This window comes from Lissotriton vulgaris, chromosome 5, assembly GCF_964263255.1.
Source record: "Lissotriton vulgaris chromosome 5, aLisVul1.2, whole genome shotgun sequence".
Classification (NCBI taxonomy): Eukaryota; Metazoa; Chordata; class Amphibia; order Caudata; family Salamandridae; genus Lissotriton; species Lissotriton vulgaris.
In genome coordinates, this window is record NC_141693.1 from 281,276,690 (window position 1) to 281,294,101 (window position 17,412).

General features: G+C 48.3%; 1 protein-coding gene across 3 annotated transcripts in view; it reads left to right on the top strand.

Annotated features, from left to right (window-relative positions):
* PLEKHN1 (pleckstrin homology domain containing N1) overlaps positions 1-17,412 on the top strand; it is an 85,517-nt gene that overhangs the window by 57,830 nt on the left and 10,275 nt on the right. For all 3 annotated transcript variants that reach the window (XR_015295873.1, XM_086921432.1, XM_086921433.1), the window contains exons 10-11: positions 9,122-9,197; positions 10,796-10,950. Coding sequence is in view for 2 of the 3 variants with exons in the window: in XM_086921432.1 (XP_086777558.1) it covers positions 9,122-9,197; positions 10,796-10,950 (231 nt within the window). In the remaining variant the exon portion in view is untranslated. The remainder of the gene's footprint in view (positions 1-9,121; positions 9,198-10,795; positions 10,951-17,412) is intronic.

The window sequence follows — 17,412 nt, forward strand, 5'->3', positions numbered from 1 at the left end:
CATAAGATTCGCCAAATCTGCTTTTTGGGGAATAAACTCATAACAATGACTCTAATTATTATACATCAAGACAAGTGAGGGTGTGTGTCAGGTGAAAGCTTGTAAACACTACCACAATTTGTACTCTCAAAAGTATAACTTACCATAGCTGGGAACCTCCCTCTACGAACAATGTAGGCCATTGATGCTGTGAAGTCTTGGATAACATGTGGTTGAGGCAATGGCTTTTCAAGTGCTGGTAGATTAGGACATTATGTCAAGGGCACCGAGATTCAGTATCAGTTATTGTTCTACGTTCGCATCTGTTTGGTATCACCAGGGGACCAGGAATGGTTGTCCTCTTGCAGCGAGTTTCTTTGCATTTAGAGCAAGACTTTGGCCCAGCAGATCAAACTTAACCAGAACATCAAGAATTTTGAATGTGGTCGGTCTTGCTCGAACATAAGTTATAGAAGTATGGTATTTGTATTTATTTGTGTGAGAGTAAGAGATAATTAAATTATTGACATTAAATGGCACATTCAAGAATGTCTATGGTTATAAAATAAAGGAGACAAAATTGTAAACATCTGTAGGAATCCCCGAGAGGCACCAGGAGGAGCCAAAATTGTGGTAGAAGGCCTCTGACTGCACTGACTTTGTTGTGGAGGCCGTGGTTGGATTTCGCCAGCCAGAGACATTGTGAAGACCTGGTGGGTTTCACCTGTCTGGGTCTACTTTTTGCAGAAGTCCATAAAAGGATTTGGCAAGCTTCAGCCAAACTTATTCAGGTAGCCCGCTGAATTCTACCAGTCAAAGGCAGCACTGACTTAGAAGGCCATGGCGGGGTTCATCCAAGCTGTACCAACATTATAAAGGAAGCCTCTCAGAAAGTTCTCCCAGGGCTAATCAACGCCATCATGGAAGCCTGATTAGGTTCATTCCAGCGTAGCAAATGTCGTCATGGAAGCCCGGTCTGGCCAGTCTAAGCAAACTATTTCTGGAAGCTCCCTAAAAGACAACGAGCAAGCCATGTCGTGTCGTGAGTTATCATCATTGTGGACGCACGCAACCTAGGCTTCATCCTGGACTCCTCCCTCTCCATGACCAGACAAGTCAACGCCGTCTCCTCGTCGTGCTTCAACATCCTGCGCATGCTACGTAAGATCTTCCGGTGGATCCCCACCGAGACCAGGAAGACGGTCACCCAGGCCCTCGTCACCAGCCGCCTGGACTACGGCAACTCCCTCTACGCAGGAACCACCGCCAAACTCCAGAAGAGACTTCAGCGGATCCAGAACGCCTCAGCACGACTCATCCTGGACATCCCCCGTCGCAGCCACATCTCCGAACACCTGAGAGACCTGCACTGGCTCCCGGTCAACGAGAGAATCACCTTCCGTCTCCTCACCCACGCTCACAAAGCCCTACACAACCAAGGACCAGGATACCTCAACAGCCGCCTCAACTTCTACGCTCCCAAACACCAGCTTCGATCGACCGGCCACGCCTCCGCCGCCGTCCCCCGCATCCGAAGAGCCACCACAGGGGGACGGTCCTTCTCCTACCTCGCCGCCAAGACATGGAACTCCCTCCCGACCCACCTCCGCCTGACCCAGGACCACCTTGCCTTCAGGAAGCAGCTCAAGACCTGGCTGTTCGAGCAGTAGCGGATCCCCCCCCCCCCCCCCCGAGCGCCTTGAGACCCTCTGGGTGAGTAGTGCGCTATATAAATGCTTTGATTGATTGATTGATTGATTGCAATCTAGACCAAGACAGCGGCTTTGTGGAAGTTTCAGTTGCCTTTGATCAGCCTGAGTCAACTGTTCATGAAAGTGTCCACATGGGACTGGGACGATGTCTTAGATACACCCTACTGGATTTAATACCTAATTTGGATTCTATCTGTTTGAATCAACATCATGGAAGCACAGGTTAGCTTAATCCAATCTCAGCCACCATTTTAGTTAAAAGTTGCAACTGGGCTACACAAGTCCCAGATAACATCTTCAGGGTAAAAGCCCCACTGGGTTCCTCCAGCCTATACCAACTTTATATTGAAGCCATCTTTGATTTGAGCAGTCTGAACTAACGCCGTTGTTAAAGTTGCATTTTGGTCCATATCATGACAAGAAGCCTCATCAGGTTCATTCACTAAGCCAACATTTTCAAAGAAGCCCCCACTGATTTAGGCCAGTCTGAGCCTATGTTTTTTGGACACCCCCTTTGGTTTTACAAGTGAACTCATTTTGTTGGAATATCTTCTTATTATACCTCGACTTACACATTAGCAATTAGCAACCTGTACAGGAAGCTAAATTGTGAAAGAGAGCGTGGGAACGTGCCACACCTGGGCTTGCCATGGGAGACGTTTGGCTGTCCTTGCATCTTTACCTCTTTGTGAATCACCCCTTGCAAACATTTCTGCAATTAGCAAGAAACCTCCCAACCTATTCAGGATCACAGTAAGGGAGCCTCCCAACTCGCAAATGTGATAGGAATTCGAGATGATCTATACATGAGAATATTCTCTGGGGTGAAAGAAAAATCCAAGCAGCTGAAATGGCCTTGCATGGTTTAAATTTCCATGTGTAGCTTAAACAGGAAGCACCATGTGGATGTAGGGGTGGATTAGTGGGGAAGAGATGGGGTAAACAGGTCAAGAACTTAGACAGAATCTGTGAATCCAGAAACTGCTCTCTATGTTAATGGTCCTAAATGTGAGCCAGTAGGGTGGAGTTCATGCTGACCAACTCCTTCTCACTCAAAACCACCATGGCATACTAAGCATTGCAGTGATTTAGCCAGCACACCCAGCACAACATGGCAAGTGAACTGAAGTGATTCAGTTTGAAGATCTTATTTTTGCCTTAATGTAATGCCTTACATTCCCAATGATCTCAGGAAAACAGTTGTAACAACCTTGGTGCAGGCAAAATTAGATTATTGTAATGGCCTATACCTTGGGCTACAGTACAACATCTGGAAAAACTTCAGATGGTGCAGAATGCTGCAGCCAGACTTTTACTGAACATACCTAAGTACCAATCAAAGAGGAGATCCAGAAGCTCCGTTGGTTGCCTGGGGTGCAACGTATTAAGTTTAAGGTACTCTGTCTTGCCTATAAAGCATGGAATAAGGTAGGACCGGTACCTTTATAAAATCTCTTCTCATGGTACCACCCAGGCAGACAGTTATGATCTACTAATGCCAGTTTAATGTTGGTACCAAGGATCAGAACTGCGAGTTTGGGAGGCCGTGGTATTGGCTACTGCGCGGCCAAATTAAGGAATACACTCCCTGCCCACATGAGCAAGGCCAAATCTCTCCTCTCCTTCAGAAAAGAATTGAAAACTTGGTTATTTCTAAACTACTCCCCACCCCCTTTCAACTTTCTCAGGGTTTGCGTTCCAGTTCAGCGACAAAACACCCCAGGGTATTTGTGCGCTTTAGAAATCTCACTAACATTAACATTATTTTTATAAGTGCCCTGATTCATCTGTTCATTCATGCTTCAACTCATTCTGTTGATGTGGACAAAGTCAAAGAAGGTAGGTTTTAGGTGGAAGTCCCATGTTCGAGTCTAGTTTATTGCATGTGGGGTATGAACGCATCACATTTCCAAACATTTGTCTCGTCAATTTTATCTCTAGTGGGGATTTTCGTTATTTATAGCCTTCAAGTCAGTTTGCAGCACTTGAAAGTCAAGTAATGTAGATTAGGAAGTTGATGTACGAAGGAGTGGGATGGATGCAGATCGTCGCCTTGGAGGTCTGTTGCATCTTATCTTGATGATGAAGATTTTCTAGATCCCTCATTACATTTATTGGGGGCACTATACCATCCAAGGGTTGGGCAAGAGTTGAAAGCTGCCTGGAGCAGATGTGTCTAACCAGATGTCTTGAAAGGGGTAGCTCCCTCAAGGCCAAGGATGCAGCAGACCCTTGGGCACAGTACATTGAGGTTCTTTTGCCAGGTTGATTGTGGATGAAGTTTGAGAAGGCACCTCGCTTGGGAATACCCAATCTAAGGGCACGGTGGAGAGTATATCGGGATGAGACGTTTCTCCTTGTATGCTCTGTATAGGATAGAGACTCTTGAGCCGGATTCCTCACTTCACAGAGTGCCGACTGAGCTCTTTCAGGGTCCGGTGATGTGGTTAAAGTTTCCTCAATTTGACACATAGTTAAGCGTTTGATTGTTGATCCTATGCTGCTTATAGTTGCCTCTCCTTATGACTACATTTTTTCTTCAGCTTTACCAAAAAACTACAACGAGCTGGCCTACATCTGCTGACCCGCAAGCGAGTCAAATAAAATAACTACAACTGTTAACAACTTCCTTCAAACCCCCTCCTCCCACATCAGCTGCTTCTGATTGTCTGCAGCAGGGGCATAATACAAGCCCCTTGCGGTGCAGTGACCTCCCCCCACCCCCAGCCTTGAGCAGGCCCCCATTCATCTCAAGACCAATGAATATCAGTGAGAAATGATTAAGGCCAGTGAAATTATGCAATCGTGCAGCCGCTGGGTTTTTCTGCATAGTTATCGATTTGCCGCATAATCTACCATCTGCTGCATAATCTGCAGATTTTTTTCCGAAACATTGTTTTTAGCTCAAATGGTTCGAAAGTTACTAAGAATGCAGCAACACGTATTGCAGCACAGTGGAAGGCCCTTGGCAAAGGTTGACTGATCATCTCTCTGTTGCTTATTGCTATATTGGGGTGTTAAACTGGTACCAATGAGGTTGAACAAATGCCCAATGTAAAAGTGGCAAAATAATGAAGTAATACTACAACAAAATGTGCCTCATATGCCATATAATTTGCCTTTTCTTGCTGCACAATTTACTCAACCCTGCCGCAGGATTTGGCCTCCCCTGCCGCATATTTTCAACAGCCCTAGATATGAAAGACTCAGGGTCCTCTCTTCATATTCTGCAAGTGGCCCCATCATTTTGTGTTATACCAACTTTCTGTAGCAGCTATAGTTCATTCCTATTTCCGGGCAGTTTATGTCGGATTCTTTCTCTCAGTGTCTGGTGCATAGGCCTAATTTAATATCTCCTTAGTTATTTTAAGTGCAAGTATAATTTTAGGAGGGGCCCAGTCATTCTCAACACAATTGTTGTGCTATAATGTAGGCAGTCTTCCCCGTAGTGGTCCAGCGAGATGTGGCTTAAGGTACAGATCTGCTGTCTCTGGAACTGGGGAGCCAGATTCGACTCCCAGCGTTGGCTCAATATCTTGTGATTCTGGGCAAATCGCTTAATCACTCCGCGCCTAAAAACTTAACCTGACCGTGTGTAATGTAATCTGGTGTCCATTTAAAGCGCTCCAATGACCATGGACCGAATTCGCGTTATATAAGAACTTCTCAAGATGAAAGTTGATACTTTTCCTGACAGTTATGATCTGTGGCATGCAAGAGAGAGGCCGGTTTGAGTCTGACCCCAAGATGTTTCACTTTATGTTACCGTGACCATGAGAAGGGAAGCGTTTTCTTTGCTGGACCCGAGGGAACAAAAAAACTGGGGCGTCCATGGTTGTCACTCAAGTCTGAGAACTGGCCGAGGAGGGATTCGAGAGCAATGAAGGAGGGTGTGTTGAGTAGGGGTGGGGGTCATTGCCACAATCTTGGTAGTCGTGAATGTGGAAGAAAGAACTCAAAAGGCAATCGAGTGAAAAATGAAAGGGGCTCCCCCAAAGTGAACTATGTTAAACGTTTACCTGTTTCCCCAGTACTTGTTAGTTGTTACTTTAAATAAAGAAATCAGATTTTCTCCAGGACCTACCTGTAGACCTCATGTATCTCCCAGACCCGAATAACAAAACAGAAAGGTAGAGGGACAGAGACAGACACACAGACATACACAGGCACACTGTCGCAAACACACATCCTTTTCTCAAGTTTGTAATTCTCTTTCCTTTATTGCAGGACACAAAATGACACACGTGGGGGGTCATAATAGTCTATAATGTTGAATTATTATCACTCGATCTCAACTATTGTAGAGTTCAATGGTGCATTTGCTCCCTTTGTTGATGAATCGCCCTGGGTGCCCGGACTGAGCTTGCTGTTAACTATCAAGCAATCATTTATAAAGTGCACTTCATACCCGCGAAGGTCTCAAGGCGCTGGGGGAGGGGGTTCTACTGATCGAACAGCCAGGTTTTGAGTATCCTCCTGAAGGTCAGCAGGTCTTGGGTCTGTCGTAGGCTCAGTGGGAGGGTGTTCCATGTCCTGACGGCGAGGTGGGAGAAGGATCTCCCACCGGTGGTTGTTCTTCGGATGCGCGGTACGGTGGCGAGTGAGAGGTCGGCGGAGTGTAGCTGGCGGTTGGGGATGTAGAAGGAGAGTCGTCTTGAGGTAGGCTGGGCCGGTCTTGTGGAGTGCCTTGTGTGCATTGGTGAGGAGCTTGAAGGATATCCTCTTGTTGACGGGAAGCCAGGGCCGGTTTCTCAGGTGGGGGGTGATGTGGCCGTGGCATGGTACGTCAAGGATCAGTTGTGCAGAGACGTTTTAGTTGCATTGTATTCGTTTGATGAGCTTGGTCGGGGCTCCCACGTAGAGGGCGTTTCCGTAGTCTAGTCTGCTGCTGACGAGGGCCTGGGTGACTGTCTTTCTTGTATGTGTCGGGATCCATCTGTAGATCTTGCGGAGCATGCGGAGTGTGTTGAAACAGTAGGAGACAGCGTTGACTTGCTTGGTCATTGAGAGCGTTGAGTCGAGGATAATTCCTAGGTTACGTGCGTGGTCGGTGGGTGTCGGGGCTGCCCCCAGTGCCATCGGCCACCAGGAGTCGTCCTAGGCGGAAGGGTTGGAGCCGAGGATAAGGAACTCCATTGTGTCCGAGTTCAGCTTCAGACGGCTGGTCTTCATCCAGTCGGCGACGGCCTTCATTCCTTCGTGGAGGTTGGCTTTGGAGGTGAGGGGGTCCTTGGTGATGGAGAGGATCAGCTGAGTGTCGTCGGCGTAGGAGATTATGTTGAGGTTGTGCTGTCGGGCTACGTGTGTGAGAGGGGCCATGTAAATGTTGAACACACTATTAAACACATATCTAATATCAATCCACTGGTCTCCGCCCCATGTTGTTCTTTGGCACTACTTGGTCATTCACTTCATAAGCAGCTTTATTTATTTAATTTATAAAGTTTTATATAACGCAAATTTGACCCTGGAGGGCATCGGAGTGCTTTACAAAGAGTTGTGCAAAGAAGAAACACGTAGAAAAAGTGACAAACATATATGTTTACAGTGCAAGGTGCAAATCAGGAAAAGGCCAAACAGTTTAAAAAAAAACAAGGACATAGCAAACTTTCAAATTCTGACCTCCACGTTCACAAGTTTACAATTCTCACACGTGACCCTGCACTTTCACAAATCCCCTTTTTCACCCATGGGCTGCTCTTTCACACGTGATCCTGCACTTTCTGACGTTGCCCAATACTTTCACACAAGACTCTCTGCGTTTTTATTGTACATTTTGTGAAAACGTTTACTGTTGACCGACGTGAAAACACCGTGCCTAGCATCGTGCGCGTTAGAAAATAAGTTAACAAAACAAAACGCATTCCACATTGTCACTTGCAGCCCAGCGTCTCCTTTGTGGGCACTGCTTTCCCACGGATGGCCACCACCTGGCACATGAACTCTCGTTCTTTTTGTAGACCCTTCGCTCTCCAGCACGGCCCTGCGCTTTCCCAGGCTTTCGTGCGCGTTCACACACTTCATTGCATTTTCACAATCGCTGGGAATGCTGGAGTTGTATTTACCTGTGAATCAGCTGCTTCCTGGCACAGGCGCGCGGCTCGCTTACTAATCAGGGTGCAGCCTATGGACACTGAGAGTGACGCAGTGCCCACCTGAGGCAGGCCCAGGTCAGCCTGTCATATCCTGTTCACACACAGCAAACATCCCCTTACGTCACAAGCTGATGCATCACTGGCGTGCACTGATTTAATTATTATTGTCCCCTTCACCTCTCCCTCCTCCCCCGCCCGGGGAGGGCATTATGAGCTGTCGGGTTATCGAAGAGCCGATGGACTGTGAGAAATTGAAATACAAGTGTTGAGATAAATGACTTTCTTCCTTCGGATCTAAGAAGTGCTGGCTCTATCCCATTAAGAGTATGGCACGCCAGGAAAGAAGTGCTGACGTCCCTTTAAAACTATTGCAGCCCAACTAAGAAGTACTGGTACTGTCCAATTACAAGTATAGCTACTCCTCTGTAAGTACGGGTTCTGTTTCATTGTAAGTAAATCAACCCTACTTTAAAGTGCTGATACTGCGCTACTCTCTAAAAAGTGCTGGCACTCTCCCATGAAAAATATAGTTGCTTTATATGAAGTGTTGGTACTGTCTCATTGAAAGTAAATGAACCCTACTTTAAAGTGGCTATAAAGTGTAATAAAAGGCACGGCATTTCAGCAAAGAAGTGCTGCTACTGCCCCATTAGGAGAAAATCAGCCGTACTTAAAAGTGCCTATACTGTCCAGTAACCGGTATGGCTGCCCATCTACGGAGTGTTGGCACGCTCATAAAAAATATAGCATATTTGCTGTAAACTGCTGGTGGAACTGTCTCACTGAAAGTAATAAATCAGCACTACTTTGAAGTGCTGATAATATGTGATAAGGTATCGCTGCCCTGCTAGGAAGTGCTGGTGCCTCGGCCATGCTGTTAACTACTGTTGCAGACGCATTCAAAGGTATAGCAGCTCTGCTCAGAAGTGATGGCACGGCCCTGTAAAAGTGCAGCAAATATTCTAGGAAGAGCTGTTATAGTTAGTTTTAAAGTACAGCAGATTTTCCATTAATGGTCCTAAGCACGAACACCATTACTATCACATTAATGAATTTCTACTTTACTGCATTTTTTCTTATTGTGGTAAATACATCATTGATACTGTTGCTCACCTGATCCGGTTTAATTAGGCCTTTTATGCTGGCAAGTTTGGCTAAAAGAGGGAGCCAGGCAGAACAACATTTTATCCCTTTTCCCCTTTCTCTCGTTTTTTCCCATTTTTTTAATATGTGGTATTTACGCCAGTTGGTAGTTTCCAGTTGCATACATAAAAGAGAGGAGATTGTGGCTTTGCAAACATGCTCAAGTTGTCTTTATGTTTTTCCTCTGAACAGGGCGAGCTTCCTTTGAAGGCCATCCAGGTGACGGCAGAGGAGGGAAGCCGGCCTGCCAGGTCATTTCTCATTGAAGGTAAGTCATTCAGAGCTTTGAAATGTGTTAACTGCGTTCTCTGCGGTCTCCAAAATGTATCTGCAGCTCAGACTATTTTGGGAAGTGCATATCTATTACACGCTACACCAGTGCACCTGATTAGAGACAACTCGAATCTTGATCCCAACGCTTTGTTGCTGTCGCATAGCAGCACATAACTAGATCGAGTTACATCTAGGCACTGCAGTGAATTTATGGAGGGAAGCTGATGCTTGTGATAGACTCTGCCCCAGCCATACCAGCCTTTCAAAGCCATGTCTGGCTTTTGTCCGGGTAGTCCCCTGCCCACATTTCCTTTCAGAAGTATTCCAGGGTATGTGACTGACTCTTCCCCACACCTACTGGCTTTTCAGGGTGTGGGCCCTGAATATTGACTATAGAATGTCATGGGGCACTAATATCGTAGAGAGAATACTGAGGGTAAATATGTACAGATTTTCTATATCTAACCACATATATGTACATTGACGCATTATATCTTCTGGATACATGGATGTTGAGTTAAGAATAGTAAATCTGTACTTTCATATATTTACTTACCTTTCGATATTTTATCTACAATATTAGTGTGTCATGATGTCCTGGTGATTGATAGTTCAAAGTACAGTCTTGTTCAGAGGGACCATACTCTTGAACAGTATCTGTAATTTGGCAGAAACTCAAATCCTAAAAACTTAGTTTTTCAGACAGGCCCTTGACTACACCACACATTTGTTGGCAGCAAGTGAGGACTATCAGCCAGGGGTCATCACCTGCAGGCATTTGGACTCCTGCTACCCTAGAATCCCATGAACTGTATTTTGAATTGCTCAGAGCACTGAAGTAACTGTGCGGTGATGTTCAGCACTATTTAAAATGCCTAAATAAATATCTCTTAAATAAACATTTCTCAGGCCATTAGGTCTGGTGCTGGTTTTCAGCATTTTGGCTTTGTCAACACTTGTTTTGTCATTTTTTTTGTAAATCTTTATTGTGGTGGAAGCTTCTGGACACTCGCCCATATAAAAAAAAAAAAAAAATTGAGCAAAAGTATTTTTAAAGCGCACATTGCGATAATAGTCCCTGCCATCAAAGGGAACTACTTTGTGTGTGGATGTGCTCCTTGTGAAAGAGCAGAATGCCATCACTGACAGTGTCATTAGCCAATGGCTGAATTAAGCGGACTCAGTGCCCCATACTGTTTGTTGTAAGGAGCGGAGGAAAAATGTGAATGACACCTCAACTGACCGATGGACCAAGAGCACAAGTGGCCAGGGGACGAAGAGAACTGGCTTGAAAGTCGCCACAACTAAATAAATATATGATATATGATATATATATATCCAAAAGAAAACACGTTCTCTTTCGTCCGTAAAATCACACCCATCCAAACGTGCTTTAGTGAAAATCTTTTATTGAGGCAGGTCTCTTGGCATTACGCGTTTCGACTCCTGTGAGTCTTAGTCGTATGCTCGCTCTCTAAAAGAGCATTTGCTCTTGGCCATTGCACACTGTGCTGAATGTTTGATTTCATAATGCATGACGTTGTTGAATCTTCTCGTGGTGTTCACTAATTGGCAATTCTTGCACTTTTACAGGCCGGTTAATAAACACAATCCGTGTGACTTGCTTGAGCACGGATGACTTTGAGGACTGGTTGGACTACATCCACAGTGCTAAGTTCCAGAACTCCGATTCGTCCATCTCTGGATCTGAGGGTTTCACTCGCACGAGGTCGGCACACTATGGGCAGGTAGGATTCACCACTGGCAGATCATACAGGAAGGCAGAGTCTAAAAGCACGGAATGCACCTCTGGCTAATGCCCTCAGGCGGCCCAGCCAGACTGCCCTCTGCACCACAGACCCTACATCTTGGCACCTCACACAATAATGCCTCCAGTTTCTTCCACACTTTTTTTTCACATTCAACAAAACAATGTACTGACACCAGCAGTACTCGTCTCTCAACTTCCCTCCTACACACAGAACAAAACCCAGGCAGGCCACAATTCCCTCCTACATAGACAGAGACCAGCACAGGCAGCAGCAGTGCAGGCTTCTCTCCCACACACACAGCAAAGCTAAGCTGAGGAAGCATTAATAAAACACCCTTCTTACACCTAGAACAACTACAGGACGGGTAGCAGCAGTGCAAGCTTCCCTTCCACACAGGGCAGTAGCAGTGCAGGCTTCCCTTCCACACAGGGCAGAAGCAGTGCAAGCTTCCCTTCCACACAGGGCAGTAGCAGTGCAGGCTTCCCTTCCACACAGGGCAGAAGCAGTGCAGGCTTCCCTTCCATACAAGGGAGCAGCAGTGCAGGCGTCCCTTCCACACAGGGCAGTAGCAGTGCAAGCTTTCCTCCCACACACACAGCAAAGCAGTGCAAGCTTCCCTTCCACACAGGGCAGAAGCAGTGCAGGCTTCCCTTCCACACAGACAACAAAGACCCGCACAGGCAGTAGCAGGGCAGGCTTCCCTCCCACACAGGGCAGCAGCAGGGCAGGCGTCCCTTCCACACTGAGAACAGCGGTAGCAGCGCAGGCGTCCCTTCCACATTGTGTGAAAGGAAAGTCTGCATTACTACCACATTTCTCAGACAAAGAAGCCCAATGCAGGCAGTAGCAGTTCAGGATTCCCTTTTACACACAGACCAAAGATCCTCACAGACAGGAGCACTGCAGGCTGTAGAGTCATGCTGAACACGTTCTAGTGTCTCAGCGGGCACTAGGTGTACCAGCCACTCCCTTGAGGGCTGACCAGACTCGCACCTCACACCCATCCAATACAGGCGTCACATGTGATGTATGCCTGCTAATAAAAAGGCCCTGACTGCATGTGCTCGCAGCCAGTTAACCAGTATACTCCCTGTGTCCGTGCCGGTATACAACGGTTACCACACATTTTTTACAACGCGGTACCGTTACCACGCTACTTTTACCACGCAGGTCGTTACAACGAAATGCGCTGGGGGGCGCTCCAGGATAGTAAATACTTTAATTTACTATCCAACTCCTTTCCCTAGAGTCCACGGGGACTGGAGTTGGAATAGTAAATTAAATAATTTACTATCCAGCGCCCCTCCACGCAAGTCGTTGTAACGACTTGCGTGGTAAAAGTAGCGTGGTAACGGTACGCGTTGTAAAAGTACGCGTGGTACCGTCATACATCCGTCCGTGCCAATCATTTTAGTATCATGTGGGCCCTAGGGCCCACAACACTACACAGGCTCCCCTTACACAAACACAGCAAAGCTAAGCTGAGTAAACATTAATAAAACACCTTTCTGACACCAAGAACAACTACAGGATGGGTAGCAGCAGTGCAAGCTTCCCTACCACACAGGGCAGTAGCAGCGCAAGCTTCCCTCCCACACACACACAGCAAAGAATTGCAAGCTTCCCTTCCACACCGGGCAGTAGCAGTGCAGGCTTCCCTTCCACACAGGGCATTAGCAGTGCAGGCTTCCCTTCCATACAGGGGAGCAGTAGTGCAAACGTCCCTTCCATACAGGTCAGTAGCAGTGTAAGATTCCCTTCCACACAGGGAAATAGCAGTGCAGGCTTCCCTCCCACACACACAGCAAAGCAGTGCAAGCTTCCCTTCCACAGAGAGCAGTAGCAGTGCAGGCTTCCCTTTTTATACAGGGGGGCAGCAGTGCAGGCTTCCCTTCCACACAGGGGAGCAGCAGTGCAAGCTTCACTTCCACATAGGGCAGTAGCAGTGCAGACTTCCCTCCCACACATACAGCAAAGCAGTGCAAGCTTCCCTTCCAAACAGGGCGGTAGCAGTGCAGGCTTCCCTTCAATACAGGGGAGCAGCAGTGCAGGCTTCCCTTCCACACTGGGCAGTAGCAGTGCAAGCTTCCCTTCCATACAGGGGAGCAGCAGTGCAAGCTTCCCTTCCACACAGAGCAGTAGCAGTGCAGACTTCCCTCCCACACACATACCAAAGCAGTGTAGGCTTCTCTTCCATACAGGAGAGCAGCAGTGCAGGCTTCCCTTCCATACAGGGGAGCAGCAGTGCAGGCTTCCCTTCCACACAGGGCAGTAACAGTGCAGGCTTCCCTTCCACACAGCGTAACAGCAGTGCAAGCTTCCCTTCCACACAGGGCAGTAGCAGTGCAAGCTTCCCTTCCTCACAGGGCAGTAGCAGTGCAGGCTTCCCTCCCACACACACAGCAAAGCAGTGCAAGCTTCCTGTCCACAGAGGGCAGTAGCAGTGCAGGCTTCCCTTTTTAGGTCGAGCCTTTACCATTCCGCAGGAATGGGAAATGGGGAGAATTCAAGTCGGCTATTTTCTCGTCAAACCAAAGGGCTTTCAGCCCGCGGTTTTCATGCAGTGCCCGTCAACATGCACGCGCATCGCATGCAAGCCCAGCCCAGTCCTCCCCTCATTCACGCCCACCCACCAGGCTCTCCCGCCCCCATCAGGCTTCTCTCCCAATCCGCATGCAAGCCCAGCCCAGTCCTCCCCTCATTCACGCCCACCCACCAGGCTCTCCCGCCCCCATCAGGCTTCTCTCCCAATCCGCATGCAAGCCCAGCCCAGTCTTCCCCTCATTCACGCCCACCCACCAGGCTCTCCCGCCCCATCAGGCTTCTCTCCCAATCCGCCTGGCTCCCCTCGCGCATTCACGCCTCCCACCAGGCTTTCCCGCCCCCATCCGGCGTTTCATTTTTTTTTTGTTTGTTTCTGGTGCACGTCGCGTTTCTCCTGTCTGAGTGCTCGTTTTGGCTTCCCAGGTTGTTTACTGATATATTTGTCTCAACAAATCCCCTCCATTTTAACGGAAAGGTCTGGAATAGTTGTATGTCTGAGATATGCGGCTTTCGAGGGGAGGTTTATTCATGAGTTCTACAGTGTCTGGATGTTCAGACAACAGTTTTGGTGTTTGTTTATCCTGAGAAACCGCAGTGTATGCTGGTAACTTTTATATAACCTGGAGTTCACAGAGCGTAAAACGCTTGCGAGGTAATTGTTTTATTTCTGCCATTTACTTTAACAGTTGCATATACAAGTGTAAGACTCTAACGCCACCTGGAGCCGAAGTCAGAAAGAGAGAACTTTCTTTTCCGCCTTCATCCTTTATGTAGTCACATATTTAAAGCGGCAGTTCTTCGAAAATGATGCACTTTCTTGCCACCAGCACATCAAAGGGCTTCGCCCAGCGTGCGCTCAGCGGCTTCTCCTCCCCTAATTAATCATGGCTGGCCGGCCGTGCTTTCAGTTTCCCGGCCGCTCTTAACGCTTGTTTTTTTGTCCGGGACCCCTGCTGTTTCCGCCCTCTGACCACCGTCTGACAGAAGCACAGTATTTCCAATATAAATGCTGTGGTGCTGGACAACAGTTTGTTGTAATTTATACCTGTCCCGCTTCTTTTCATTAGAATTTTTTTTATTTACAGTCTCCTTCCTTCAGCACGTCGCAGTTTGTTTTCCTTGCACCGCCCCTTCTTACAGTCCCTTTAACCATTTTGGTACGGCAGCGATGGAGTTGCTCTGCCCCAACTAGCATGTTTTTGTTAAGCCTCCAAATGTGCAGCACAAACACGGCGTACAAAGAGATTAACGTGTTGCCTGGAGCACATTTCGGGAAGAACATTAAATGAAAGTTCAAACCCACTTTATGGTACCGTAACTTGCTTTCACTTGTTTTCTTTGTTTCCAGTGCTATTTTAGAGCTTTGTGCAAACTACACTTGCGGTTTTCACTCACACGTACTACCAGTATTTTGCTAGTAATAACTTTGAGGGAATAGCATATTTTTGTTTTCTAAATAGCATGCACCCTCAACCCCTCACTCACCCTCACTCACCCTCACTCATCCTCACTCATCCTCACTCACCCTCACTCACCCTCACTCATCCTCACTCATCCTCACTCACCCTCAACCCCTCACCCTCACCCACCCTCAACCCCTCACCCTAACTCACACTCACTCCTCACTCATCCTCACTCACCCTCAACGCCTCACCCTCACCCACCCTCAACACCTCACCCAAACTCACACTCACTCACCCTCACGCTCACTCACTCTCACTCACCCTCAACCCCTCAATCACCCTCAACACCTCACTCACCCTCAACACCTCACTCACCCTCAACACCTCACTCACCCTCAAACACCTCACTCACCCTCAACTCCACAGTCACCCTCACACGCACTCACCCTCAACTCCTCACCCTCACACACTCACACCCCCTCACTCACACTCACACACACTCAATGACAATAACTCACACTCAGACTCACACACCCTCACGCTCACACACCCTCACCATCACACCCCATCACCCTCACACCCCCTCACTCACACTCACACTCAATGACAATACCTCACACTCACCCTCACTCACCCTCAACGCCTCCACCTCAACTCCTCACCCGCACTCACCCTCAACACCTCAATCACCCTCAACACCTCACCCTCAACACCTCACCATCACTCACCCTCAACACCTCACTCACCCTCAACTCCTCACTCACCCTCAACACCTCACTCACCCTCACTCTCACTCATCCTTACTCACCCTCAACACCTCACCCTCATCTACGCAACGCCACTCATCTACTAAAAGACACTCAACTATGCAACGCCACTCAACTACGCAATGCCACTCAACTATGCAACGCCACTCAACTATGCAACGCCACTCAACTACGCAACGACACTCACACATGCAACACCACTCACACATGCAACGCCACTAAACAACGCAACACCACTCAACTACGCAACGACACTCAACTACGCAACGACACTCAACTACGCAACAACACTCACACATGCAACGCCACTCACACATGCAACACCACTCACACATGCAACGCCACTAAACAACGCAACACCACTCAACTACGCACACATGCAACGCCACTGCCACATGCAACGCCACTCACACATGCAACGCCACTCACACATGCAACGCCACTCACACAGGCAACGCCACTCACACAGGCAACACAAATCACACAGCCAACGCCTCACACACAGGCAACACCTCTCACACACGCAACGCCACTCACACACGCAACGCCACTCACACACGCAACGCCACTCACACACGCAACGCCACTCACACACGCAATGCCACTCACACACGCAACGCCACTCACACACGCAACGCCACGCACGCAACGCCACTCACACACGCAACGCCACTCACACACGCAACGCCACTCACACACGAACAACACTCACGTTGCCAATTGATCGTGCAGTACGACAGGTGGAACTATTACAATGGCAAATAACAATGCCTTTCACTGTTGTTATCATTTAGAATACATAAAGGGCTTTGTCATTTACACAACCAATAGCTCAAACTTTCCTACTGCGAGACCTATTGGCAACGCCAGTGCTTGTTATTCAGGGGGCAGCAGTGCAGGCTTCCCTCCCACACACACAGCAAAGCAGTGCAAGCTTCCCTTCCACACAGGGCGGTAGCAGTGCAGGCTTCCCTTCAATACAGGGGAGCAGCAATGCAGGCTTCCCTTCCACACAGGGCAGTAGCAGTGCAGGCTTCCCTTCCATACAGGGGAGCAGCAGTGCAAGCTTCTCTTCCACATAGAGCAGTAGCAGTGCAGGCTTCCCTTCCACACAGACAGCAAAGCAGTGCAAGCTACCTTTCCACACAGGTGGGTAGCAGTGCAGGCTTTCCTTCAATACAGGGGAGCAGCAATGCAGGCTTCCCTTCCACACAGGGCGGTAGCAGTGCAGGCTTCCCTTCAATACAGGGGAGCAGCAATGCAGGCTTCCCTTCCACACAGGGCAGTAGCAGTGCAGGCTTCCCTTCCATACAGGGGAGCAGCAGTGCAAGCTTCTCTTCCACATAGAGCAGTAGCAGTGCAGGCTTCCCTTCCACACAGACAGCAAAGCAGTGTAGGCTTCCCTTCCATACAGGGGAGCAGCAGTGAGGCTTCCCTTCCATACAGGGGAGCAGCAGTGCAAGCTTCCCTTCCACACAGGGCAGTAGCAGTGCAAGCTTCCCTTCCACAAAGGGTAGTAGCAGTGCAGGCTTCCCTTCTATACAGGGGAGCAGCAGTGCAGACTTCCCTTCCACACAGGGCAGCAGCAGTGCAGGCTTCCCTTCCACACAAGGGAGCAGCAGTGCAGGCTTCCCTCCCACACAGGGGAGCAGCAGTGCAGGCTTCCCTTCCATACAGGGAGCAGCAGTGCAAGCTTCCCTTCCACACAGGGCAGCAGCAGTGCA